We start from the raw sequence: 24,707 nt of genomic DNA, 5'->3' as shown, positions 1-24,707 counted from the left end.
CTTCTGTTTACTTAGCACACCTTTGGGTTTCTGATCTGAAAGTTATGTCGCTCTCGAAACTCGTTTATCCGACCGGTGTCAGGTTCTGTCCGACAGAGGAGGAGATTTTCTATTATCTCCGGATCAAAAATCTGGAAAGTAACACGAGCCATGTCGATCAAGTCATTAGCACAGTCAATATCTCTAGCTCCGATCCTTGGCATTTACCTCGTAAAGACTCTCTCTCTCTCTCTCTTAAAATATATATATATATCACAACTTCTCCCAAATTGTTGTATCATCTATCCATCGGGCATCGGGTAATATATGATATTTTTTTCTTTTCTCCCAGCCAAGGCGACTATCATTGTCGAAACGACCGATCTCGTTTGGTATTTCTTTGGTCTTATAGAGACCAAGTACAACAAAGGCGTTCGACAGAGCAGACAAACACAATCTGGGTTTTGGAAGAAAACTGGAGAGACTATGGATATCAAGCCAAAGAGCGGTGATGGCGAAAAGATTGGTGAAAAGAGGGTTTTGATGTTTTACTTGAAAAGTGGATTAAAATCCAAATGGACTATGCACGAGTATCATGCTACGATCCCTGACCAGGTATATATATATATATATATTCTGAATCCAGTATTTTAGGGTTCTTTGCGGCTGCTGTTGTCGTTGTTGCTCTTACTGCAACGTATCCGATTATTTTACAGGTGATGACAAATACACTCTGTAAAGTAGAGTTTAAGGGTGAAAAGAGAGAAATCGAAGAGAGCCGCTCTTTATACCCTGCTCCAATGAATAATACTATTATTGGTGGTTTGATTAAGGTTGGTCAATCTCATAACTTTATTTAGTTTTCTATTCAAATCTTCAAATTCATTATGTCATATGTATGTATAGTCACGGAAAAATCTCTCTCATAATTTGACTTTACTTGTGTGATTCTTCCCCTTTTTCTTTTGTTCAGAATCCATCTAAGATTACTGGATCTCCTCTTGATATGGATGCACTGGACCAGGTTATGGATAATCTATTGAATACTGATTTCAAAGGCTTGGCTGATAATGATGATGACCAACAGAGTAAGGATGTTTACATGGAAGAATATAACAGATACGAGCCTAAAAAGCCATTGACTGGTTTCATTGATGATAGTAGCGACTCTGATTCGACTTCTCCAACAACGGTAATCCAAAATTTTAATCATTATAATATTTCCTCTGTTTTCAGTTTTTTTACCTCATAACGCTAGAGTTTTGTTTCGTACGAACAGAGTTCCATTCAAACTTGGAGCACTTGTGATAGTTCAAATCAAATCCCCACAGACCTGCAAGAATCTCCTACCTCGACAATCAAAGAAACACCCGAGAAGAAGAAGAAGACTTGCGGTGATGACACACTAGTGATGAACAAGAACAAAAGAGCTGGTTTCTTTGGCAGGATGATACAAAAATTCGCCAAGAAAATTCAGTTATGTTCTTCAGTCTAAAGAACATGCATGGTATCAATAAATAAGCTTGTTAGTCTTGTCTACCTTCCTTAGCAAGAACAAAAAAAGACTGTATATATAATACAGTTCATACAGCTAAACAAATGGTCAAGTTTTGTTTTTGTATAGACATAGCAATCAAACTAAGCTCGACTCTTCTTTTAGTCCTACCAAACCCCCACCCCCCCCCCCCCCCCACCCCACAAAGAATAAGTATCAAATCAAGCAAGATACATAATTAAATGGTGGTAATGTCAAGAGTTTCTTTTGGACTTTTATTAGTGTAGATAATATGTTGTCATTGTTGTTGTTGTTAATGTTAATTAATCCATTCAGCTTTTGTGATTGATTCCATTTTTAAGGCCCAAAAAATACCTTTTTTTTTTTTTGGTTTCTCATCTGGTTCTTTTATCTTTGAATGTTCTCCGCAAAAGCAAAAAAAAAAAAAAAAAAAAAAAAGGAAGGGGCCAGTCACCAGTGGGTCTGCTTGCTCAAATTAGTATAATTAATTTTCATATAATCCAATAGAAATTGGCGAGAGAGTAAAATTAATGAAGAGAAAAACAATATAGAAGAAGAGAAAAGTACACACTGGCCGGCCGTATAAAAACAAAGTAAATAAATGATACTCCCACGTGCCCTTTGGGACCGATGATGATGCAATAGATGACGGGAGGCAGTGACGTCATCAGTCCAAATTATATATGCACACTTAAAATATTTCAAGAACATGATGATATCTATAAATTATGGACCAATAACACCTTTTCTACTGTCCAAATTTTTTATACTAATAAATAATAAGAAGTGTCTATTCTTCCGTACTTCTGTATTGTAACAATTTCATACTTGTATGTACCTCACCTCTCTATGGTGGCTTTGTGATATGAAGCTGTTTAATTACAGAATATAAAGGCTGTATCACTGCAATTAATTAATAGAAAATATGCCTATCCTAAAATCTTAACAAAGAGTAATAATATCAAATAAAAACATGTAACTTTTAGAAACAACTTTTTTTTACCATCTCCAATCTTCAATGTATTCCTCTATAATAGAAAACTCCATTTGATTCTAGAGGGTGGCTGAAAGATAGAGTTTAAAGACAAAATTTTCCCCGTTATATTCAAAAATCTCATCAGATCCATATTTCTCTAATTCATCTCTATATTATCATATTTCTCTAATCTATATTTCTCTAATTCATCTCTATATTTGCCTCTATACTGATGAGAACTTTAAATATACTACATAAATAAATAATCAATTATTGGGAAAAACAATTTGATAATATTTGGGGATAGGCAATTCCAATAATCCCAATAATTAATGATCTAGAATTTATTTTTTATTTTTCGGTTTTTTATTTTTTATTTTCTTGCGTAAATTTTTTATTTTCTGCTAACCTTTGTTGTTGCGTGTTTCGACTAAAACTTGTTTAATTTTCTCTAGTTTTAGGTGCTTCGACTAATGTGGATTTTGTGGTCTGTTTTTGTTTAGAATGTGTTTGTTGTGTGATGTGTTTTAACATTTCGTGCATTTGTTGTTTTACTTGATTCTAGATCGTGCTTCGACTAACGAGAATATGTTGTTTTTAAGATCGTGCTTTAGTGTTTTGATTTGTTTTAGGGTATTTTCGTATTGTGTGGTTTTTTTAGGATGTGTTTGTTATTTGTTCCTTTGTTTTATTGCATATGGCACGCGTGTTCTCTGATGTTCAGCATTTGTCGCTACGTTGGCCCCCTATTCATACATCTAACACACCCACACACACATAATAGCCCCTATTCATACATCTAACACACCCACACACGATATCCCTATACATACATCATTCATTTTCATCTTTTTACCTCCTAACATACATCTAACACGTCGTTCATTATCTCATTTATATCCTAACATACATCTATACATAGAGATTATCCTCCTACAACAATTAAGACGGATGATGAAACCCATAGATGAGAGAATTCACACACGAATCAAGCTTCCCTCGTTTCAGTGCCATCTTCAAAATGGATCGAATATTAGTTTCCGTTACAATCCATTATTCTCTTCTTCTTCTTTTTTTTCTCTACAAATAAACCAAAAATTGAAAACATTTCAGTTCAGACATCACCTAATACCCTCAACAAATTATGTTAAATTTTTTTATTTTTTTATAATTAAAACTAACAACCGTTTTCTACTATCATAACAATTTAACATATATGTTTTTTTTCCTTAGGCAGAAACAGAGAGGGGTATTATATATCAAAATCCAGTAAAAGTACTTTTCTACTATTTCCAAACAAATGCACATGCATACAACATTTACGAAGACAATAACATTTCATGTCCCTCATTCTTATGAACATTGTACTAAACACCCATATATAATCGAGCAGGATCAAAAAAACATGGTCATTTGAAATGTTTCCAACACTATATAATATTAACTAATATGAACACTACTAACTATTGTTTAAAAGAGAAAATAAAATGATCGGACCAGAGTCTGACCTTTAAAGGGTGATGAGTTGATGATGCCTCTATGTTTGTCTCTTAGGGGATTTGAGAAGTCTAAAAAAGTTTTGACTTGAAAACGCAAGTGGAAGAGCAGATTAGGAAATGGAGGAAAAAAAAACAGAGTTTTGGTCGTTTTAAGAAAACAGAATTTGGAACTTTGAACGAGAAGAAGAGAGAAGTTAATATTTATAGAGGTCATTATCTACACATTTTAAATTAAAAAAAAAAGAAAATCAAAAAAATTATACAGATTCACAACGGTAACAATTGTTTCAAACGTTCATATCTTCATCTGCTACCCAACGTTCGACTGTCAAATCGTAAGTGACAAATTAACTTTAAAAACATTTTTAAAATTAAAATTGTAAACAAGTGTATATAATCAATCTTACACGCATAATGGGCCTAATAAAGATCCGTAACCACAGAACATTTAAGCCCATAATAACTTTTCTTAACAAATTACAAACACGAACGATAAGTTTATAGTAATTATTTAATTTTGGTGGTCGGTACAGTTAAATGTTCACTTTGTAAAATGCATGGCAATTCCTTTTTCCCTTATCGGTTTCTACGAAGCTTCCTAAATTGAGTAATTTCCTATAGAAATTTTGGTTATCTTTACCCATTTAAATCGAAGGACCATCGACGACGTTAACGTTAAGCTCAGTCTAACATTTATCAAAATGGGCGAACAAAGGCAATAAAGGGTAACATGAAAACATGTTTCTAATTGGTCCCAAAAACAAAAAAAAAAAAATGTTTCTAGAAATAAAATGTAGTTTCATAGTTAACGTGTTTGGAGAAATATACTACAAGTGGGCAGTGGCACATGATCAAAATAAAACGTCACTACAACTATATTCCAATCTTTAATGAAATTTGCAGCTAGCAAATTCTCATTTCCCCTTCTCTTTTTTTTTCTGATTAAATATAAACTAAACAAGGTAAGATAATTTTAATTTAAAAGATTAGTATTTGTATAAACCTGACAAGTGAGACAAGTGATAGAAACGTGCCACGTATTTTCTTATACCATACCAAAAACCAAAACCTTTGAAGTTTGACCGCCTACGGTCACGATTTAATCATTTACTCTTTTTATTTATTTTTGTTAAGTGTTAACTAACAAAAACAAATTCCACGTTGATAATTTTGCTATATAAATAAATAAACAAACCCTATTCGTCTTCTTCTCCGATAGAACGACCATGGCGGAAGCTCTCTACTGTCAAGAACTGGAAAATACGGTGGGCTTTAGATTCCGTCCGACCGATGAGGAGTTCGTCGACGATTACCTCCGGCCAAAGAATCTCAAACTCGACACGAGCCATGTCGATCGCGTCATTAGCACTCTCACTATCTCTAGCTTCGATCCTTGGGAGCTACCTTGTAAGTCTTTTTCACTCAGTTGTATCGAATCATCTTCGAATCTCTGATTTTAAGGAAACTTTACTTTGTTTGGTTAGCCCAGTCGAGGATTAAACTGAAAGACAAGGCTTGGTGTTTCTTCAACCGCAAGGAGAACAAATACGACAAAGGTGAGAGACAGATCAGGAAAACAAAATCTGGGTTTTGGAAGATTACCGGGAAACCAAAGGCTATCATGAGAAATCGTGTGAAGATCGGTGAGAAAAGGGTTGTGATGTTTTACTTGAGGAAGGAACTCGGTGGTTCCAAATCCGATTGGGTTATGCACGAGTACCACCTTTTCTCCCCTGTTCAGGTACTCTGTTTTTTATTTTGCTCTGAATCGTGTGGGAGGCTTTGTGTGTTTTTATTTTATTTATTGAGCTGCGGTTTTGATTTGGATTTGAATCTCTACAGATGATGATGACATACACTATCTGTAAAGTGATGTTTAAGGGTGACGAGAAAGATATTTCTTCTTCCCCTGCTGGTAGTGGAATTGAGCAGAGTCACTCTTCAATCCCTCCTCATCTTGTCAACAGTTCTGGAGGTTCTGAGGTGCGTTTTTATCTCTAAATAGATCTCTTTTATTAGCTCTGACAACGACTTCATCTGTGTGTGTTCTTCCTCTTTTTTCCAGGGATCGTCGACGTTTCGGAGCCAAGAATTACAGAACTCAAGTCAGTCTGGTCTGCAGGAAGAAGCTCAACTCGATGATGCAGCAACCATACCTGGTGGTGATGAGGAGGAATGGAAAACTTGGTTGAATGATAATAATGATGTTGAGGAGAGGAATATCATGTCTTTGCAGGAAAATTACAGCGATTATATACCTCCAAAGTCATTGACTGGTGTCTTCACTGACAATAGCAGTGATGATAGTGATCCTGATTTGCTATCTGCAACTACAGTGAGCAAACTTTTACTTGTGTATTTTTATAATCCTCTCTAACTTTTCAGATTTCAACTCACAAAGCTTACGTTTTTTTCATGTGACAGAACTCTATTCAAACTTCGAGCACTTGTGATAGTTTTGGTAGTTCAAAACATCGCATAGACCAAAACAAAGTCTTGCAAGAACCTCCTAATTCGACAGTCAAGTTAGTGTCACTAGCTCAAGAGGTGAGCTTTGTTATCTCTCTTTCACTGAGGACAACAAATATCCCTATTATACTATGTGCCAGCACTGACAATATTTTGGGTATTGATTCAAAGGTGAGCCAAGCTCTGAGAACCAGTATTGATACAACCGAGATGCAGAAGATGGATCCTTGTGATGTTGGACGAGGGACTGAGATTGGAGAGAAGGGTCAAGAGATAATGATCAAGAACAAAAGAGCTGGTTCCTTTATCAGGATGATACAAAAATTCGTCAAGAAATTTAGCCAATGTTCTCCTATCTCAAGAACATGATATCAATAATTCAAATGAGATAAAAAAAAACACCTTTTCTACATATATGTTATGTCTATTTTGTTTTGTAACTTTTTCCATACTGTATGTGTGTGTCCTAATATATAAAAATGGTGAATATGTGATAAGAAGTGGTTACAGAAGACAAAGATGTACCAATCAACTTTACAATGTCTATCTTGTTCGGTAACTTTTCGATCTGGTGTGTTTCATTTTATATAAAAGGTGATTAATTTTTTTGTGGTAATTAAGAGATGATTAGTGTAGTCAAAGCTGAATAACTTGAATTTATCATACGATTTACCAAATGGTCCAGTTTTGTTTGACGTAGCAACCTCGATCGACTATTCTTAGTCCTCTACCTAATCTCCCACAAAAGATTAAGTTCAACAAAAGAAAACAAAATACATATCAAATCAAAGATGCTTCAATATAGTTATGTCAAGAGTCTCTTGTAGACTTTTTAATCAACATCATATATGTGTACACGTGCATGTTGTCATGTTGATATTTAAGTCCAAACCCCATTAGACTCATGATAACTTTTGTTTTTCTTCCTCTGTTTACATTATCATATATCTCATACACTTATAGTGTTTATTTTTCCTTTCTCCTCCATTAATATCACTCTGTTTCTTGATTAAATTCTCCGTTTCGCCATTCTTCTTTTCTCCTTTTTACTATACAAGTATACAACACAGGGCAAAAGTGTGTAGAAACTCTAACCAGAGCAGAGGAATATACAATTCACATAACAAAGCAAAAAAGATGAGTTTTTTTTTTGGCAACGTGATGCAGTAAAGTAATCATCAAAATTCATCAATGTTGATACTACTTAATATAAAACAAAGGACAAAAGAATTATGAGTTTATTATTACACACAACAACTAAAATTAATCAGTTAACTCTGTTTAAAATACCTATTTACATATTCTATTTTTTTACTCAATTAAATTCTAATCAATTAACTAATAAAAAGTAAGTAACTGGTTTAACAATATAGGGGATATAATTAATTAGATAAGAATGGTAGAGAAAGAGAAGAGATAATTTCGTTAATATTCGATCTTATCAAACCCTTAGATACCCGTCAATTCATACAAAGATCAAACGAATGTTTTTTTCTTAGACCGACTTAATTAGGGTTGATCAAGTACATCTCAACAAACACACACACATATATATATATTTATATGTACGGGGGTAAAGTCTGATCTGAACATTAATAAATATTGTTGGGATAAGTTTGAAAAAGAAAGCTTAAGAAGAAAGCTTAAGAAGCAAGTTAGGATTAGGAATAGTTGGTGTTTAGGTGTTATCTAGATACAAGTCTTATTAAGAAAAGTTTTTGCTTCTTCTCTATATATATGAGTTACCAATATGTGGTTAACTTTAAGAGATTAGAGAGAGAGTTTGAGAAGCTTTTGTTTTTGAGTAAGTTTTCAAAGCTAATAAAAGAAGTGCTTTTATAAATCTCAAGTCTTTATTTCTATATTCTAGAAATATCACAAAGAAACAACGAAGCCATGAATCATTCTACCGTGGAAGAATCTCCGATCCGACGGCGTCCATGGTGGTGAGTCCAATCAAAGAGTTTTCTTTACTCTGATTCTATTATCCATTTTAGAAAATTATAAGAAAATTAAAATAATATTCTCGTATTGGTGTGTGGATGGGTATGCAGGCAGAACAAATACGTAATATACGATATTGTCATGAACGTGCTATTGATAGGCTTCAACGTTGCAACCTTCTTGTATATAAGACGTTACAATATTCCAATAGTTTCACGTAAAGACCATATGATCGAGTTTTTTGTGGCTCTCTACTGCGCATCGAGCATTGTTGGTGTGGCCATATGGGTCTACAAGTTCAAGATGAAGATCCCCGAACGTCCCTTTGAAGGTGGCGTCATGAATGCTGCTAATTTCTGTGGCGTTATTATACTCATTATCTTCCTCTATTCTATTTCTCCCATCGTTGCTCTTATTGTCGGTATACCTTCTTTGTTATGGGTTGTATCCATTATAATCTACACTTGTCGTCGACATTAACTAGAATATACCCGCGCTTAATATCTATCTTTTTTGACGTCATCAACTTATATACCTTGTATATTTGTTATGTCTTCTTTGCCCAAATCAAATTATGGAAATTTCCTTCTTTTTTTTTTAATTGCCTATATACTGTACTAAAAATAAATTAAATAGTAATAAACCCTTTTTGGCATTTACTATCGCACTCTATTATTTTATTTTTTAGTTCTAGAGTTTACTGAATCAAAATGGAATACCCGGCGGATTTCAGATTTCGACCGGAGGATGACGTCATCATCGACTACTACCTCCGGCTGAAACATCTCGACGCCGAGGAAGGCGACGTCGGCCATTTCATCACCACCGTTAACATCTCTATTCTCTAGTTACGATCCTTGGGATTTGCCATGTAAGTAATTATTTTTGATCAAATATATTAATGCTAGCTAGGTAGATCATGATTTATGATTAAATCGTTAAATTATTGGCTGATTTCTGATTTAGGATTTTTTATTTTTATTTTTGAGTATAGCCAAATCAGAGAGCAAGTGGAATTGTATGGTACTTCTATAGTCGTTGTGATGAAAGTAAGTTTAACGAAGAAATTTGGGAAATGAGTTCGGGTTTTCGGAAAGAAACAAAGATCAAACAACACACCAATCACTGGTAAGTGGAAAAGAACCAATGGTGTTAAACTTGCGAAAATTCTTACAGATCCAAATCTGAATGGGTAATGCACGTGTATCTACCCACGTTTTTACCTCTCGATCAGGTAATTTACCCGGTCTATAGTTTATACTTTATAGCCATTAGTTGTGTCTTTTGTTGACTATGTTGTTACAAGAATCTGGAGATGAGCCCTAAATTAAATCAGCTCTAAAGCTAAGATCAATTAAAAAAAAATGGATTCGGCTAGCTTAGTTGTTAGTCTAGTGCTGAGTTGAATAAATTTTGGTCTCCATGTGGGTATTTGATATTTTTGACCATATAATTTCAAACTGTTGTAGTGAGATCTCTTGTGGGTTTTAAAAAAACTTCCTTAATATGTGGACAGAGAGCATATGTTGTCTGCAAAGTAGAGATTAAAAGTGAAGACAAGGGTATCTATTGTGGTAATTCTGAAAGTGGAAATTGAGCTTAATCACCCTTCAATTCTGAAAGTGTAATTGTGAGGTGGGTAGAAGTTGTTTGTCGTATAATCTTCAATTCAATTCGTGACATAGGGGTTTAGTATTGTGTTTCAAAGAATAAGAAAGCAAAGATGAAACTCCATAGAGAGAAAAGAGAGTGAAATTATTTATATTTTCGTCTTAATTGACCTGGCCATCTGGGTGCAATGTGGCCGTATCATACAAATGCGCCTACCACTTTTAGATTTATCTTTAAATAAATCATGGGAGGCCGTGAACTACATACATACATGGTACGAAGAAAGCAAATAGTACAATATAATAGAGGAAACTTGTAAAGATACTTCAAGTAGTTGGAAACTGAGCATATTGTTGAAAAGTAGAAAGAGCGGCGCGTGATCTTATGCGTCCACGTGAGCCAAACCGGTGGGCAAAATTAGATTTGGTTGTTGCGTCTGGTGGGAGACATGCCCTGGGCCACCTCTTCTACCACTTCACAACATTCTCCCAAATGCTACGGGACATAATATAATCAAAAAAGCCTACCTTTTTTGTTTTTATTTTTATTTTTAATAATAAACATTTCGTTAAAGTTGTCTCACATTGGAGTTTTCCCTGGTGTTTGGTCCGTACACGTGGCCGTTTTCTCCGGAAGGGAGACCGCTGGATTCGCCTCCTTCCAATATTATTGGCTGTGCAGTTAAACATTAATTTTGCTAATTAGTACTAGTAAATTTTGACATTTGCAATACACAATAAAGTTAATATTATATACGGTATATTGTGAACATAAAATGCTAATCAAAATTTCTTAAGTATTTTTTTTTTTTTTTGTTAGTAGATTAAACTAGGTACGGAGTATTCTAAAAACATTGTGTTCCCACTTTACAAATGGTCGCTTTGACCATCCGGGAGAAAATCGAATTATGGTCATATGAATCTTAACAAATCAATAAATAACTTAACCACCACGCTAATTCATAGAAAAACGAATTAATAACGTATGTACCTGTGTTATATTGATAAAACTTCCCTCAAGAAAGTGATCGAACTGAGAGTAATCAAACCAATTAGTGGTGTGAAATTCTGGGAGAAGCTCTTCTAAGTCATTACAATAATCTCCGCCATTATCTTCGACAATGTTCTTGTTCCCCATCATCACCTAATCATATTCAAAGAAATTTATATCTGATTAACCTCATTCGTACCAAATCAAAACCCTTGTCAAAAAGCTGTCATCTGAAAATTAAACTAGAGAGGAAAACAAACTAATATAGTTTTGTATCTGAACAACTTGTAATAAAGGCAGAACCACGTTAACCAAAAGAGCGAGTAACTAAAAACTTTAACTTTCTTAAGACTATGTGATTCTATTTAATTGAGGGAAAATTGAAAATAATGGATAAAAAATAAATATATAAATACGTTTGCTAAAAATCCAGGCTGAAACTGAATTAAACTAAACAATTTTGTTTATAAATTGAAATATTAACTAACAAGCGACAAACCTAGTTATGAAATTTGCATGTACACAATCTTGCCAACAATATTTTTTATGGCTCTCATAGGTTTCTTCTACTTTCTAGTATAGAGTAAATAACCTGGGAGTGATTAAGGACGACAGGGTCAGAAGTGAGAGACAGATCTATCATCGCTAGGGAAGCATCTGCGACGGCGGCGGTCCGTCTAGTTCTTGTGTTTTTCTTTAGTTTGCAGAGAACATAGGCGTCCTTCAGATCATATAAGAGATCAGCCACTAATTAATGCTACACTTGTCCTTTTTATAAATTAATGAATGCTATATATATATATACCTGGTTGGGGTGGTGGAGAAAGGAATGAAATTCATGGATGATCCAATTGGCCTTGTGTTGTTGGGTGTTAGTGGTGGATGACGAACAAGTAGAAGATCTTTTGTTTTCTTGGAAAACAAGAAACTTCTTCAAACCTATAGGGTTGCCATCAACGTCCTTAACCGTGCGACTATTCCCGGTTATCTTCCAGTGCCCTGACCTCGAAGCCCTCTTCGTCCGGTTAAGCCTCCCAAACTTCTCCACCGGCGATATGAAGTACCAAGTGTGACTCGATTCTATCTTCGCCAGCCCTTTCCAAATCACACATGGACAAAAAAACAAAAAGAGATGTTATTCTTTAGACATGGAAATTAGGTTTTTAAGGAAAGGTTTATGGATATAGCTCACCAGGTAAGTCTGCAGGTTCATAGTGGCAGATATTGACTTCGTTTATTTGTTTCCCGTCTAGATCATCTTTTTCAGTGATCTTGTTATTCAGATAATAGTTTATGAGCTCTTCCTCAGGTGGGTTAAATGTGCACCTCACCATCTCTATATATGTTTTAATTGGAAAACAGAGAGTTTCTTGTTGTGACACGCGTAGAAACAATAGAAATTGTAGCAGAGTTTTTAGTGGTTGTTAGCTACAAGAAGTAAGGAAAACACAAGAGAGGAGTTTAATTGATGGAGTAAAGGCTAGCTTAAATAATGGGAATTTTCGTCGACAAAGTACAAATTGCTTAACTATATTTATCAAATATAATTGTTGCAATAAAAACAAATGTGCTTTAATTTGAAGAAAACGACAAAAACATACACATAGATGAGTAGGCATGGCATAAGGCCAAATGAGATATGTTATTACAATAATACCAACAAATGTCCAAAGTACAACACGCCGACATAGAGATTGATTTGCCTCGTACCTTCATTTTTTTCTATTAACTAACAAATAACGTTTTTTTTTTCCTTCTACAAGAGTAAAATTTCGCATCCCATGACGAGTCTCCAAGATCTTATGCGTTTCAAATTAATCAATTTACAAAAAAACGACATATATTCAAAATTTGATCTACAAATTTGTAATGCTAAATTCATTGTAAAACAAATAAAAAAAATTTGGTAAATATTTCCATGCATAGGCTCCCAACTCTTCAAGAGCTGCTGCTGGCTGACACATAGATAGCACATGTGGATACCACAAACAAACTGGTCAAAGTTAGAATTCCAAAATGAAAGAGGACACATATGTTGTGAGTGCAGACCACATGATACGATCTCGAACTTTACTTCCCAAAAGGAGGATTTGTCAGTTGATAAAGTATTTATTATCGGATCCTAATAAACATCGAAACATTTAATTTGGACGATCTTTAGTTAGGCTTGTATTGCTTTATATATATCAATATATGTTAACCCCAAAATCTTCCACATTCAAATATTTAAAAAATACTGTACTAAAAAGCAGAGGTTTATAATTTGCGCTGAAAATGTGGTTACCTTTTTCGCTTTACATGTCACTTATGAGCCCCACTAGTATATGGAGTACTATATATATAGTAACTTCAAAAAAAAATGAAAATATTAAAATTTTCTTTTGAGGAATGTTATAAACACAGGCGAAATATGTAGTAAGAAACTAAAATTAGCAGCTTTTGTTTAAGAAAATATAGTAAAAGACGAGACAAAGGTGTTCATTATGCTTGGGTCCAACGTGCTATTTATGGGCTTATGAAATTGGTGGGCTAAGTGCTTTTCACAAGGCTCAGTCCAGCTCTTTATAAACTCTATGGTAATCATTTTTGGATAATCAACCGCTGTTACAGTGTACCGAAAGATCATTCATGTGTACTGAAGAACTATGAATCCGAAACTTTTTTTTTGTTTTTAGTAGAACTTTGTACGTCTAAACTATCGAGCTTACCATATTCTCCATAATAATAATAATAATAAAACACAGATGTCAGAATGTTGTTTAATTAATTAAATCTACACAAATAAAAAGCAGTATTTAAGTAGTTTCATCTTGTAAAAAAAAGACGAAGACCCACAAATTAATTTTCTACACATTAAAATATGTTGATCACTGAATTTCAACAATTGTTGAAAATCAATAAAAAGTTTTCCACATATGACTTTGTGAGAGGGAGAAGGAGGCAACAAACCCCCCTAACCAAATTTAGAGGTCAATTTCATATAAATTTAATCAAATAATTAAGCTTTTAAGTAAGAGCTTTTTACCCTTCTTTTCTTTTATTTTATTTGTTTCTTTTCTTTTTTGAGGCATAATTGAGAAAGGTGTAAATTTGTAATTCAATGATGGCAGAAAAATTAGGTAAAGTGTCTTTTTATATATGGAAGATATGTATGTGAATGAATAAGTTTGACTCCTTAACTATATTTTTTGAATCGTTTTTATTTTTTGTCTTTTAACATTATGTTTGTAGAGGTATATTATATGAATAAGACCTTTTCTCACAAGGAAAGTCCCCTATTGGTCAACACTTGGAAGTATGTGTCCTCTTTTTACTTTCTGTTTCGCATTATCAAAAGTAAAAGAAAAGGAAAGTATTGGTCATGACTTATGAACGTAGCCTAAGTTCCGTCGTTTGGAGTTTGGAGATACATTTATAATCAAATCTCCTTTTAGATTTTATTTTTGGGTTTTATAAATGTGATATCTGTCCACATCATATCTCTATTGTATATGATTTGTCCAACTGCCAGCTAGGTACGAGAATGCCAGCCAACAAGGCTAGAAAACGCAATACAAGTTTGTTTAAACAATTCATTACATTTTTATCTTATTTATTTTTTAATTAAGTTGCATTGAAAAATAGATGTACATGTATTGAAAGTTTCCTGCGATATCAAACCATATGAGAACAAAATAAACTAAAGCAAGTAACTATTCCTCGCATTTATGTTTGAGATCTATGATTATTATCATACGTATTTATCTCTTTGTTTGTAATGTATCAATAACAGAAAAAATCTTACAAGGAAAGGTCTTCGTACTTTAAAAAGGCGCATTTAATTCAAAAGTAGAAGAATTTTTGGTCATGGATATGCTGTTAATTCGGTCATCCATAAAAATATACGAAATCAAATCTCCTTGTAGATTTTGTTTTTATATAATGTTCGGGATTCCAAATAGCTAACCACAACTCTACAGCTCTATATATACATTTTTTTAAGGGATTGTATTTTTCCTCTCTTTTTTTTTTTTTTGGGATGAAAAAGCAAATGTATTTGCATACCTCCATGGCTTTGGTTACATTAAATTGTGTGGCATGTAGGCATAAACATAGCGTTTCTTCTAGCCACAAACCATGATCAATATTTTCAAAAGGACTAAAAGAAGAAACACAATCTACTATGTGTTTTAAACCCTAATTAAAAAAGACAAAAAAAAAAAAAAAGAAAAGGTGGGCAGAGATCGATCTATAGCTAATTATTCAAACTTCACTTAGGAAGACTTTGAAACCTACCACATGACTAATTAATGCGAGTCACCAGAGATACTTGCATCCCACACTTATCTTCTTCTTTTCCAAATATTTGAAAAAATAAAAGTAATAAGTTTATTAAGGCAAAATCAATCATTTAGTATTGGTGGGTGGATACGTTTTTTTCTAAGTTGTGTCTAATTTGGTCGGTTTTGAAATCGATCTGTCGTTATGAGCTCGTCCTCGTAGCCTCGTAGACACACAACAATAAGCATTGTTCCAAATATACAGCCTTAAATATAACCACTTAAAACCTGGTTGAAGAAAAAAAACACACGAACCATCTGCTGCGACAAGAAGCAGCTCTCAACAACATGGTGAAAATTGAAAAGCTTCCATTAAAAAAAAAAGTTAATGTTAAAAACGAATGAGATGAAATTAGTAAGAGTGTTCACACGCATAATAGAAAGAGAAGGCAGATTCGAGTTGATCACCTTTCGCTTTGGGACCCAATTATTACCGCCCAACAGCTTCCTTTCCAAGGCTTTCCCATTTTTATATTTCACATTTTTAGACTTGACTTTTCAAAATCGTTAAAGACCGGTCCAGTCAAACCAGAACCATACCAATTGAACCCAACATCCATTATTAATATTACGATTTTTATTTTTTTTAAATGAATATTTGTGGGGGTTATTATTTAAACGCTTGCTTCCACTGTCTTCCTCCCTCCAAATTAATAAATACCAAACCCAGAAAAACAAATATATAATCGGAGAAAATACAGAGAGAGCGAGAGAGAGAGAAGAGGAGAGCGATCGGCGGCGAAGCGAAGCTCTTTAGTATTTGAAATCAGACGGTTGTTTTGTGAACAATGGAGGATAAGGTTGGGTTTGGGTTCCGTCCCAACGACGAGGAGCTCGTCGGTCACTATCTCCGTGACAAAATCCAAGGAAACACCAGCCTCCTTCAAGTAGCCATTTCCGAAGTCAACATCTGTAGCTACGATCCTTGGGACTTGCGCTGTAACTTTCCAATTTCCCCTGTAAATTTAAACTTAAATTTAATCGGATTGGGTTTTTGATTTTTAGGGTTTGGTTTTTTGGTTTTGGTATTGGAACAGACCAATCAAAGTACAAATCGATGGATCCTATGTGGTATTTCTTCTCGCGTAGAGAAAACAAGTATGGGAATGGGAATCGACAGATCAGGACAACGCGCTCTGGCAAGTGGAAGCTTACTGGTGAATCTGTTGACGTCAAGGATCAATGGGGCATCTCTAGTGGCTTTCCTGGTAAGATCGGTCACAAAAGGGTTTTGGTCTTCCTCGACGCAAGATTCCCTGACAAACCCAAATCCGATTGGGTTATCCACGAGTTTCACTACAACTACGATCTCTTACCACACCATCCCAAGGTTTTCTCCTTTTTCCTTTCTTTCTTTTTTGTTCAGTTTCACTGATTTTTAGTTAGAATATGAGTTTTTGTAAATAGCTGAGCTAGTTAGAAGTAAAAACTTGTGGTTCAGAATCTATCTTTGGCTTGTAGCGTTTTGATAGTACCTCTCACCAATGTTTTTCACTAACGAACTTGTGTGCTTACAGGATACCTATGTCATCTGCAGACTTGAATATAAGGGTAACGACAAGAGCATTCTTACTGCCAACGCAACTGATCCCACTCCCTCTTTTGTCCCCAACATGGCTAATAGTGCTGGTTCTGTGGTGAGTCTTTTGTCCATTTACTGTTTCTTTTGCTCAAAAGCTGACCAATACAAACTTTTGTGTCTAACTGATTTCAACTGTTTCATTTTTCAGGTCAACCAATCACGTCAAGGGAATTCAGCATCTTACAACACTTATTCTGAACATGATTCAGCTAATCGTGGCCAGCAGTTTAATGATAACTTTAATATGCAGCAACTACCAGTTCAAGGAGATTTAGGATCATCTTTCAACCATATCTTTGAGTATGGTTCAGCAAACCAGGGCCACCAGTTCGGTGCAAACTTTAACATGGTTGAAGGATATTCAGAATCTTTCAACCCTTTCCCTGAGTATGATCCAACCAATTATGGTCAGTGGTCTAGTCACTATTCCAACCTGCAACAACCAGTTCCTAATGAGTCGGATTTTTGGAAGCCTGTCATTGAAGAAAACTTCGAGTTTTTGGTCGATGAAAGGACATCCAGGACATTTATGCAAGAGCATTACAGTGACCACCAGCCCAAAAAACCTGTGACTGGGACTTTGCCTGATGATAGCAGTGATAATGACTCAATGGTAACCACTTCACACTTATACTGAAGAAATAATCTATATATCGCTTCTGTTTCTCACTCATTAACTTTTGGCTTTTAACAGACTTTTGGAGACACTTCAAGCTCGACTGATAGTGTTGTTAGTTCAAATGAATCGTACCATACTCCTATGGATGATATTCCATCATTGAACACTGTTAAGGCTTTGCACAATTATGAGGCACAAGAGCAGCCAAAGCAGCTGAAATTACAGTGTCAGAGCAAAGCAAAGGTTGAACAGTCTTACTGAGAAACATTACTTTGATACAAAATCTGACACCAACATTTCGTCTAAACTATGAGATATTGGTGTGTGCTTGCACAGGTGATAAATACTCAGAAAAGCGAATGCGAGTGGAAAATGGCTGAAGACTCGATCAAGAGACATCCATCCATCATTACGAAGACGGTGAAGCAGAGATGGATTGTTTTGGAGAAGAGGAGTCAAAGGAATGCACAGTCGCACTGTCTCAAAAACATGATCATTGGCGTCTTATTGTTCATCTCCATCATTGGTTCGATGATTCTTGTTGGTTAAGAGGCCAAATCCGATACTTGCTCACAGTCACAGTTTTATTTCTATTCTGTGTGTTTTTTTCCTTTTGGTTACTCTGCTCTGTTTTCCCGCTCAGGAAAAGAGTCTGAAGTTGTGTGTTTATATTAGTACATGTAAAGAAGAGAAAAAGAGGGACAAAAAAAAGAAAAGAAAATGTATTTAAAGAAGGGGAAAAAAGTGTGTATGTAAATAATAATTATATTAGTGTATTGTTTTGTGGTGTAGTTATCTTGTTCTTATATAGTTATATATATTAAGTGATCATATAGTTTTGCATAAGAAAAGGGTTATGATTTACTCAGCTTTTTCTACTTAGGATGGTAGTGAGAGCGTGCTACTTGATACTTGCTTACTTTCTAGGGTTCTTTTACTTCTTAGAGTTTTCCATAATAATCAACTTCGTGGGCCAAAAGAAAAGGAAAAAACAATCAACTACTTTCCGAATACGTTTCTGTAGCTGGAATTTTCCAATTTTTAAAATTATATCTTTGAATTTTGTAAGTAATTTTGGTGCTTCACTAAATACGGTCAAGCTCACACAAAGAACTGAAAGCGACTGGTTTATATATACACCTCTATTTTATATAATTTTATTTAAGATATTTACTTTAGTAATTGTGAACATTTTTTTTTAATATTAAAAACAATACTTATTGAATAAGTCAAGTTTATTATTCTTTCTCAGAAAATTATACTTATAAGAGAAGTTGTAGTTTGAGATATGAAAAAAAAAAAAGGTGAGTTCAATAATTTGTTTAGTTTTGGTGGTTTCTAGCTTATATAGTATTGACTTGCTAGAAACTTGACCCATCTGGAGTGTCTCACGTGTGGGTCCCAGCTTTCACCGTCAGCTTCTGGGACAAGGCTAACTTATTTTTAAATTACTACTTTATTTCTTTATTGTAATACCCTTAAACTAAACCGATTCCCTTGAAAGCATCAAACCGGTTATATAAAATCTAATGGAAAACTAATGACATCTTATCATTTTTCTTTTTCAATTGTGTGTGTTTTGTTTATTGAATAATATACTAATCGAAACTGAGTTGGAGAATGAAAAAGAAAAAGAAATTGATCAAAAACCATATTCTGTATCTTTTGTATAAATCGACCAAATTGATGATATACTCTGGACTTTGGTACTGTGAAATCTTAAACCATACCAAATTTGAATACTAAAATATCCTTATTACTAATTTTAAAAATAATCAACAAACATTATTTTTTTCCTTCTATTTAAACCCTTCGGTCTTCACTCTCCCTTCACTCAAAATCAGAAAGAAAAAGGAAAAAAATGAAAATCTAAAATCGAAGAGATAGAGAGCGATCGTGATAAAGAGTTTTCATTGCTCTTTTATCTAAGTTTTTTCGATGGAGGGTATGGTTGGGTTTGAGTTTCGTCCGAACGACGAGGAGCTCGTTGGTCACTATCTCCGTAACAAAATCGAAGGAGACACCAGCCTCGTTGACACAGCCATTCCCGAAGTCAACATCTGTAGCTACGATCCTTGGGACTTGCGCCGTAAGCTTCTTCTTTGTTTTTTGAACTTGTTCACTTTCCTCCGTGATCGAGTCATGATTAAGGGTTTTTCTTTTAAAAAAACAAAAACTATTTTCTCAGGTCAGTCGAAGATCAGATCGAAATATCCTGTGTCTGTGTGGTATTTCTTCTCCCGTAGAGAGAATGGGATACGACAGAACAGGAGAACGCCTTCTGGGTTCTGGAAACTTACCGGAGAGTCTGTTGATGTCAATGATCAGTGGGGGTTTTGGACTGGAGCTCAAGGTAAGATTGGTCATAAAAGGGTTTTAGTCTTCCTCAAGGGACGAGGCTCTCAGCAAACCAAATCTGACTGGGTTATGCACGAGTTTCACTACGACTACGACCTCTTGCCAGAACATGAGGTTTTATCATCATTCACTTCTTGCTTATCTTGTCTTCATTGTTTTAGTTGATGTTTTCTTTTCTTTTTTTTTTTCTTTCAATTCGTTTTGCCTTTGATTCTGGACTTAAACACTGTAGACTTGTACAAAAGTTTACTGTATTTGTGGCTCTTTTGGTTGTCTCGTTGGCATAAGTTTGATGAGTGTAGGTTCAAAATCTATGTTTGACTTATCTTTTTGTTTGAAATCTCAGTGAAGATATCTATGCTGCTGATTTCAATTTTGGTATTTTTTATTTTTACTAAATGAACTAATGTGCTTACTTCTGGAAATTCTACAGAGGACCTATGTCATTTGCAGACTGGAATACAAGGGTCGCGACACGAAGTTTCTATTTGATTGTCCAACAGATCCCACTCCCACTTTTGTCCCCAATCCAACTAATAGTGAAGGTTCTGTGGTGAGTCTATTTCCTAACTTTTTGTTTGATCTTAACTTTTTACTAGGCTAACCGATAACAGCTTGTGTCTAACTGATTTGATGTTTCCCTTAACTGTTTCTTTTATCAGGTCGACCGATCATTTGAAGAATATTTAGGATCTTTCTACAATATCTCTGAGTTTGATTCAGCAAATCAGGGCCACCAGCTTGGAAACTTTAATATGCAACAACAAGTTCCTTACTTGGAGGACTCATGTGTTGATGATCCACAGAGGATTTGGGACTATCCAATCAGCGAAATAATGTCAATTATGCAAGTTAATCCCAGTAATCACTGTCCAAAAACTCCGCTTACAGGGGTTTTGGCCGATGATAGCTGTGATAGTGACACTGACTCAATGGTAAGCCCTTTACATATACGACTAAGTCAGAATATGAATGGCTTCTGTTTCTTACACGTCGACTTTTGCTTTTTGTAGACTTGCAGAGACACTTCGAGCTCAACTGATAGTGATGGTTGTTCGAATGAATCGGACCATACTCTCACTGATGATGATATTTCATCATTAAACACTATTGAGCCTTTGCACAATTATGAGGCACGAGGGATGCCAAAGCAGCCTGTATTGCATTTGCAAGTCAAACAAAAGGTGTTTACCAACACGGTGAAGCATAACTGGATTGTTTTAGAGGAGATGACTCAAACGAATTCAAAGTGGAACTATCTCAAGAACATGATCATTGGCTTCTTATTGCTCATATCCATCATTGGCTGGATCATTGTGGTTTAGTCAAATCCGACTCATGCTCACAATTTTTCTCTTTCTTGTGTGTGCGTTTTTGTTGTTTTGTTTTTTTGTTTCTTTGCTTTGCTCAGTTTTTAGAAGTCTGAAGTTTTACAATAATCGTACAACTAGTGTATGCTGTGAATAATGAAGAGATCCCCACATTGTCATTGTGTAAAGTATCCACATCTCTCTTTTAAGCATCAAAAGAACTTTTCGAGTAAAAACAAAAAACAAAAAGAAAGCGCATGTTGGTGTCAGCTCTCCCAAAGCTTCTATACCCATGGGGGATACTTCATTAGCCCAAGTATCTTCAAATGTCTCCATGGTGTAGTGTCTCTTTACACGTACCCAAATTGTAGCAAAAGACTATAATGGAAGATGTCTGGATCATGCGATTCTGAACAAAGAAGACAGATGCACCAGAGATCCAAGTTGTGTCAAGAATGTTGTCGGCTCAAGGATCTGACCCACCAAGAATCTAACCAAGTGCGCGATTAAGCATACGGCTATGCATCTGGTCGTTGATGATTCAGTCATCACTGGTTTTAACACAACTTGCAATGTGAGATTCCAAAACAACAACAAGAAAACAGTCTTGATCAATCAATTTGCATTAAGAACATATTCAAGGTCTGACCTTCAAGAGCCATGGTGTTTGATGTTAAGATAAGTATATCAACAATGAAGATCACTGACATTGGGAACTCCCATACCTGTAATTATCAAAGATTCCCATTTTGAGCAAAGAAACACAATACCAGGTTTCAACGATCCTGAATAACTTAGCAGATAATTGTGAAATGCATATTAGATTTGGTACTTGGATATCGGGACTTAAGTGAGAGGTAAAGGTACAACATACCAACATAGCAAGCAGAAAGATCTTGAAGTAACTGGAGATCAATATCCCCAACATAATATCTCTTCTTCTACAAAGTTTTTAAAAGCCAATAAATAATTCTTTATTCAGGGGACAAAAGTCTGAAATCTTTGGGTAAAAACCTCATAATAAGAACTAAGAAGAAGAAGAAGAATCACCTAGAAACTTCATTTAGCAAACATTTAGCAGCAATGGCAAAAGATAAGATAAATGCAGCGTTTGCAGATAAAACGCTGATTAGAACCTGTTATATGAAAAAAACATTATAGTATCCTTTCAAAACTATCTCAATGACTTAAACATATAGACCTCAGAGGAAACAGTAATCCAATACAAAAGATAGTATAATAAAAATTAACCTTTAAACATATAAGAAACGAGCTCTCATAAAAGCTTGATTTGTTATCAACTCTTCTCAGTAACAAGCTTCTATCTTTGATGAGTTTAAGGCTTTTCAAATGATTTTGCCTGTGGAACCTCATTAACTACATATCTGCTAGCTACTTAGATAGTAAAAGAAGATTATGAAACAGAAGGATACAAGAGTCTAGAAGAAGATACGCAAAGACCAACTTCCACAACAGATGCTGCAAAAAAAAGAACTTCAAGATCAGAGAACTAGACTCAGATCAGAAATATGTTTGAAATCAAGAAACTTGAATTGAGATAGTTCACCTGAATATTGACAGTTTCTGGATTAATTGCATTGGAGAGGACGTGCCTATATACCTTTGGTCTGTGAAGGATTAAATCGATGAAAATAATCTGCCAAAAAGAATGAATTAAATTCCAAAGAACCAAAACCAAAATTTGGAAAGAAACAAAACAACACCCCAAGAATGGAAACTTTAACAGACCATGCGTTCACACTCGATGTATTCGTCTGCTACTTCCTTGCAATTTCCCTAAATAAGCAATACGTGTTCTTAAAAAAGTAAGATCAAAGACGGAAACTTTGAGGAATGACCATACATAAATAACTAAAGACAAAAACCCTAATTGGGTCCAATTTGGTAAAAGCTTACGCATTTCATGAGACGAATGTTACCCGGAGAGTATTGAATGAACAATGACTTAACCCTAAACCCACATCCCACGCATCTGTATTCACTCGCCATTGCTCTCTATCGCTCCTAGCTCTCTCCCTCAAAGAAGAAGGATAAGGAGCATTTGGAGTTCGGAATCGGGTCCGGGTCCGGATCTGAAATTAGGTCTGGGTCAAGTTTATTATTTAAACGTAAGTGGGCTCATAACTGGGCCTAATTTGTGCAGTCTTAAATAATCATAAGGCCCAATTTTGCTTTCAACCGAGTATTCGGACCCTAAAGAAGAGGTGTGATTATCGTATAGGTTACAAACTTACAATTTATAGATAGTTAAATTTGCATAAAACTCTCTTTGTTCATATGACTGTAGCGTTTTGAAATGCGTAGATCCCATATATATAAATGAATTTAAACATATTAGATCTCAACTTTAAGGGCTAGATATATACTACACTTTAATATATAGTTTAGATATCATATCAATTAGACTTATCTATGTAATCACTATAATTCAAAAGTCTAGATCACTCATTAGAATTGACCATACCTACCAAAAAAGCCTATTGGTTCTCCAATGTTATCACCGTTATATTATTTTCTAAATACATTTCATGATTTCTGATTGGGTAATTTTTGTATGTAAGTTCAAGAATAAGTGGTTTGTATTAGAAAGCAAGAACTTGTATCTTCTTTATTAGAAAGATTTGGAAATGAAAATTCGGGAAAAAATAGTTTCCATTAATGATAAGTAAGTAAACTCTCGAGAAACATATAAAAATGGAACACGATCAATTAAAAGTTAAAGTGAATAGTTTAAGTATTACTACTTTTAAATGTGTGTACTCAGAAAGGGGAAGAAACCATTAATTAAGCTCAATACGAAGTTTCCTTATCATGATCAATCATGCCTATAAAAAACCCTAACCGGCCTACATATTTTGCAGTCTCTTTTAGGTCAGGAGGAATCTAATGAGAAATGAATTATTTATTTTTTATTTTTTAACAAACAATAATTGGAGCATGTCATGTATTCTCTCTTTTCTTACACAACTGATCATTTTGGATATGTTTAAATATTATTGTCTCTGCTTTATTCATCTTAATAATTTTGTATTCCGTCCGTACTTTTCACTAATTAATACTTTCATTATACATATATCTTCTTTTCTATGCATTCTTTTAGATTTTAAAATGCATTTTACACTCTTTTGACAACTATGCACAAGCCTTTTGAGACATCTACACAATATTTATATATAGCTACCTGTAAACACTATTTAATTTGGAATTCGTATTTTTCTATTTCGTTAATCGTATCATCCCTTTGCAAATGCGTTTAATTAAACATATATACCTTTGTCATTAACTTTGTTCCCCCCATATTGAAGATCTGTGGGCTACACATGTAGTTAACATACATTTGTATGCTTATATTATCTAGGGTGTACTCATATACACGTATAATACACCTACCCATTGACAACACACAGTTGTAGAGTACTCGTAACACACTTAACCCTATCTATGAGCTTCGATTTATATGAACATACACAATGTTTCCCATGTCAAATCCTAATTAGCACAAAGAAAAAAAGAA

The 24,707-nt window shown here is 34.6% G+C and overlaps 8 protein-coding genes and 1 long non-coding RNA gene across 11 annotated transcripts; 6 read left to right on the top strand and 3 right to left on the bottom strand.

Moving 5' to 3' along the window:
• Positions 1 to 3: 3 nt before the first annotated feature.
• On the top strand, positions 4 to 1,570 carry LOC17900436 (NAC domain-containing protein 5). The gene is made up of 5 exons (XM_006305279.2): positions 4 to 210; positions 332 to 594; positions 696 to 812; positions 953 to 1,171; positions 1,259 to 1,570. The coding sequence occupies exons 1-5, from the start codon at positions 45 to 47 to the stop codon at positions 1,472 to 1,474; spliced, it is 981 nt and encodes a 326-aa protein (XP_006305341.1). The 5' UTR covers positions 4 to 44; the 3' UTR covers positions 1,475 to 1,570.
• A 1,721-nt stretch (positions 1,571 to 3,291) lies between these two features.
• LOC111828631 lies at positions 3,292 to 4,128 on the bottom strand. Its single transcript, XR_002832439.1, has 2 exons — positions 3,980 to 4,128; positions 3,292 to 3,551 (listed from the first exon to the last, which is right to left on the bottom strand). It is a non-coding gene; the product is annotated as an uncharacterized LOC111828631 (long non-coding RNA).
• Positions 4,129 to 5,186: 1,058 nt separating this feature from the next.
• Positions 5,187 to 6,998, top strand: LOC17899155 (NAC domain-containing protein 3). The gene is made up of 6 exons (XM_006304963.2): positions 5,187 to 5,377; positions 5,455 to 5,711; positions 5,813 to 5,953; positions 6,036 to 6,305; positions 6,395 to 6,517; positions 6,611 to 6,998. Exons 1-6 carry the CDS (start codon positions 5,197 to 5,199, stop codon positions 6,806 to 6,808), a joined length of 1,170 nt encoding a protein of 389 aa, XP_006305025.2. The 5' UTR covers positions 5,187 to 5,196; the 3' UTR covers positions 6,809 to 6,998.
• Positions 6,999 to 8,268: 1,270 nt separating this feature from the next.
• LOC111828697 lies at positions 8,269 to 9,180 on the top strand. 2 transcript variants are annotated; one of them, XM_023777239.1, is made up of 3 exons: positions 8,269 to 8,385; positions 8,494 to 8,714; positions 9,117 to 9,180. In XM_023777239.1, the coding sequence occupies exons 1-3, from the start codon at positions 8,336 to 8,338 to the stop codon at positions 9,161 to 9,163; spliced, it is 318 nt and encodes a 105-aa protein (XP_023633007.1). In that variant the 5' UTR covers positions 8,269 to 8,335; the 3' UTR covers positions 9,164 to 9,180. The 2 variants fall into 2 exon arrangements, with proteins under 2 accessions (XP_023633007.1, XP_023633006.1); XM_023777238.1 differs by lacking the exon at positions 9,117 to 9,180 and having other exon boundaries at positions 8,494 to 8,941.
• Positions 9,181 to 9,284: 104 nt separating this feature from the next.
• LOC111832580 lies at positions 9,285 to 9,674 on the top strand. Its single transcript, XM_023789837.1, is given in 4 exon segments — positions 9,285 to 9,290; positions 9,378 to 9,488; positions 9,490 to 9,541; positions 9,544 to 9,674. Coding segments are annotated over 4 exon segments (300 nt in total).
• A 510-nt stretch (positions 9,675 to 10,184) lies between these two features.
• LOC17900876 (NAC domain-containing protein 1) lies at positions 10,185 to 12,380 on the bottom strand. Its single transcript, XM_023777102.1, has 6 exons — positions 12,177 to 12,380; positions 11,790 to 12,079; positions 11,577 to 11,705; positions 10,985 to 11,137; positions 10,578 to 10,667; positions 10,185 to 10,489 (listed from the first exon to the last, which is right to left on the bottom strand). The coding sequence occupies exons 1-6, from the start codon at positions 12,316 to 12,318 to the stop codon at positions 10,412 to 10,414; spliced, it is 882 nt and encodes a 293-aa protein (XP_023632870.1). The 5' UTR covers positions 12,319 to 12,380; the 3' UTR covers positions 10,185 to 10,411.
• Positions 12,381 to 16,018: 3,638 nt separating this feature from the next.
• LOC17898990 (NAC domain-containing protein 1) lies at positions 16,019 to 18,299 on the top strand. Its single transcript, XM_006307363.2, has 6 exons — positions 16,019 to 16,242; positions 16,341 to 16,633; positions 16,821 to 16,940; positions 17,034 to 17,498; positions 17,580 to 17,747; positions 17,841 to 18,299. The coding sequence occupies exons 1-6, from the start codon at positions 16,092 to 16,094 to the stop codon at positions 18,051 to 18,053; spliced, it is 1,410 nt and encodes a 469-aa protein (XP_006307425.1). The 5' UTR covers positions 16,019 to 16,091; the 3' UTR covers positions 18,054 to 18,299.
• Positions 18,300 to 19,356: 1,057 nt separating this feature from the next.
• On the top strand, positions 19,357 to 21,340 carry LOC17899028 (NAC domain-containing protein 1). The gene is made up of 5 exons (XM_006305023.2): positions 19,357 to 19,593; positions 19,693 to 19,976; positions 20,296 to 20,415; positions 20,525 to 20,797; positions 20,876 to 21,340. The coding sequence occupies exons 1-5, from the start codon at positions 19,443 to 19,445 to the stop codon at positions 21,185 to 21,187; spliced, it is 1,140 nt and encodes a 379-aa protein (XP_006305085.1). The 5' UTR covers positions 19,357 to 19,442; the 3' UTR covers positions 21,188 to 21,340.
• On the bottom strand, positions 21,299 to 23,250 carry LOC17899065 (protein arv1 homolog). Of its 2 annotated transcripts, none has more exons than XM_006304851.2 (9): positions 23,090 to 23,250; positions 22,922 to 22,969; positions 22,740 to 22,829; positions 22,606 to 22,651; positions 22,424 to 22,497; positions 22,223 to 22,308; positions 22,047 to 22,113; positions 21,822 to 21,897; positions 21,299 to 21,723 (listed from the first exon to the last, which is right to left on the bottom strand). In XM_006304851.2, exons 1-9 carry the CDS (start codon positions 23,180 to 23,182, stop codon positions 21,572 to 21,574), a joined length of 732 nt encoding a protein of 243 aa, XP_006304913.1. In that variant the 5' UTR covers positions 23,183 to 23,250; the 3' UTR covers positions 21,299 to 21,571. The 2 variants fall into 2 exon arrangements, with proteins under 2 accessions (XP_006304913.1, XP_023632800.1); XM_023777032.1 differs by having other exon boundaries at positions 23,113 to 23,183.
• Positions 23,251 to 24,707: the final 1,457 nt, after the last annotated feature.

Source organism: Capsella rubella, unplaced genomic scaffold, assembly GCF_000375325.1.
Source record: "Capsella rubella cultivar Monte Gargano unplaced genomic scaffold, Caprub1_0 scaffold_1, whole genome shotgun sequence".
Lineage (NCBI taxonomy): Eukaryota > Viridiplantae > Streptophyta > Magnoliopsida > Brassicales > Brassicaceae > Capsella > Capsella rubella.
Note: the sequence above shows the minus strand (reverse complement) of the source record. Positions and strands in the feature narration are given on the sequence as shown.

Excerpts from the sequence above, each read along its gene's own strand:
- LOC17900436 (XM_006305279.2), top strand. The coding sequence starts at position 45 with ATGTCGCTCTCGAAACTCGTTTATCCGACCGGTGTCAGGTTCTGTCCG. Across the intron at positions 595-695 it reads ATGCTACGATCCCTGACCAG|GTGATGACAAATACACTCTG; the intron begins GTATATATATAT and ends ATTATTTTACAG. Across the intron at positions 1,172-1,258 it reads ATTCGACTTCTCCAACAACG|AGTTCCATTCAAACTTGGAG; the intron begins GTAATCCAAAAT and ends TCGTACGAACAG.
- LOC17899155 (XM_006304963.2), top strand. The coding sequence starts at position 5,197 with ATGGCGGAAGCTCTCTACTGTCAAGAACTGGAAAATACGGTGGGCTTT. Across the intron at positions 5,378-5,454 it reads CGATCCTTGGGAGCTACCTT|CCCAGTCGAGGATTAAACTG; the intron begins GTAAGTCTTTTT and ends TTGTTTGGTTAG. Across the intron at positions 6,518-6,610 it reads TAGTGTCACTAGCTCAAGAG|GTGAGCCAAGCTCTGAGAAC; the intron begins GTGAGCTTTGTT and ends ATTGATTCAAAG.
- LOC111828697 (XM_023777238.1), top strand. The coding sequence starts at position 8,336 with ATGAATCATTCTACCGTGGAAGAATCTCCGATCCGACGGCGTCCATGG. Across the intron at positions 8,386-8,493 it reads ATCCGACGGCGTCCATGGTG|GCAGAACAAATACGTAATAT; the intron begins GTGAGTCCAATC and ends ATGGGTATGCAG.
- LOC17899028 (XM_006305023.2), top strand. The coding sequence starts at position 19,443 with ATGGAGGGTATGGTTGGGTTTGAGTTTCGTCCGAACGACGAGGAGCTC. Across the intron at positions 19,594-19,692 it reads CGATCCTTGGGACTTGCGCC|GTCAGTCGAAGATCAGATCG; the intron begins GTAAGCTTCTTC and ends CTATTTTCTCAG. Across the intron at positions 19,977-20,295 it reads ACCTCTTGCCAGAACATGAG|AGGACCTATGTCATTTGCAG; the intron begins GTTTTATCATCA and ends GAAATTCTACAG.
- LOC17898990 (XM_006307363.2), top strand. The coding sequence starts at position 16,092 with ATGGAGGATAAGGTTGGGTTTGGGTTCCGTCCCAACGACGAGGAGCTC. Across the intron at positions 17,499-17,579 it reads GCAGTGATAATGACTCAATG|ACTTTTGGAGACACTTCAAG; the intron begins GTAACCACTTCA and ends GGCTTTTAACAG. Across the intron at positions 17,748-17,840 it reads AGTGTCAGAGCAAAGCAAAG|GTGATAAATACTCAGAAAAG; the intron begins GTTGAACAGTCT and ends GTGCTTGCACAG.
- LOC17899065 (XM_006304851.2), bottom strand. The coding sequence starts at position 23,182 with ATGGCGAGTGAATACAGATGCGTGGGATGTGGGTTTAGGGTTAAGTCA. Across the intron at positions 22,970-23,089 it reads ACATTCGTCTCATGAAATGC|GGAAATTGCAAGGAAGTAGC; the intron begins GTAAGCTTTTAC and ends TTGCTTATTTAG. Across the intron at positions 22,114-22,222 it reads TTGCTAAATGAAGTTTCTAG|AAGAAGAGATATTATGTTGG; the intron begins GTGATTCTTCTT and ends AAAACTTTGTAG.
- LOC17900876 (XM_023777102.1), bottom strand. The coding sequence starts at position 12,318 with ATGGTGAGGTGCACATTTAACCCACCTGAGGAAGAGCTCATAAACTAT. Across the intron at positions 11,706-11,789 it reads TTCTCCACCACCCCAACCAG|GACGCCTATGTTCTCTGCAA; the intron begins GTATATATATAT and ends TATGATCTGAAG. Across the intron at positions 11,138-11,576 it reads TCGTCCTTAATCACTCCCAG|GTGATGATGGGGAACAAGAA; the intron begins GTTATTTACTCT and ends GAATATGATTAG.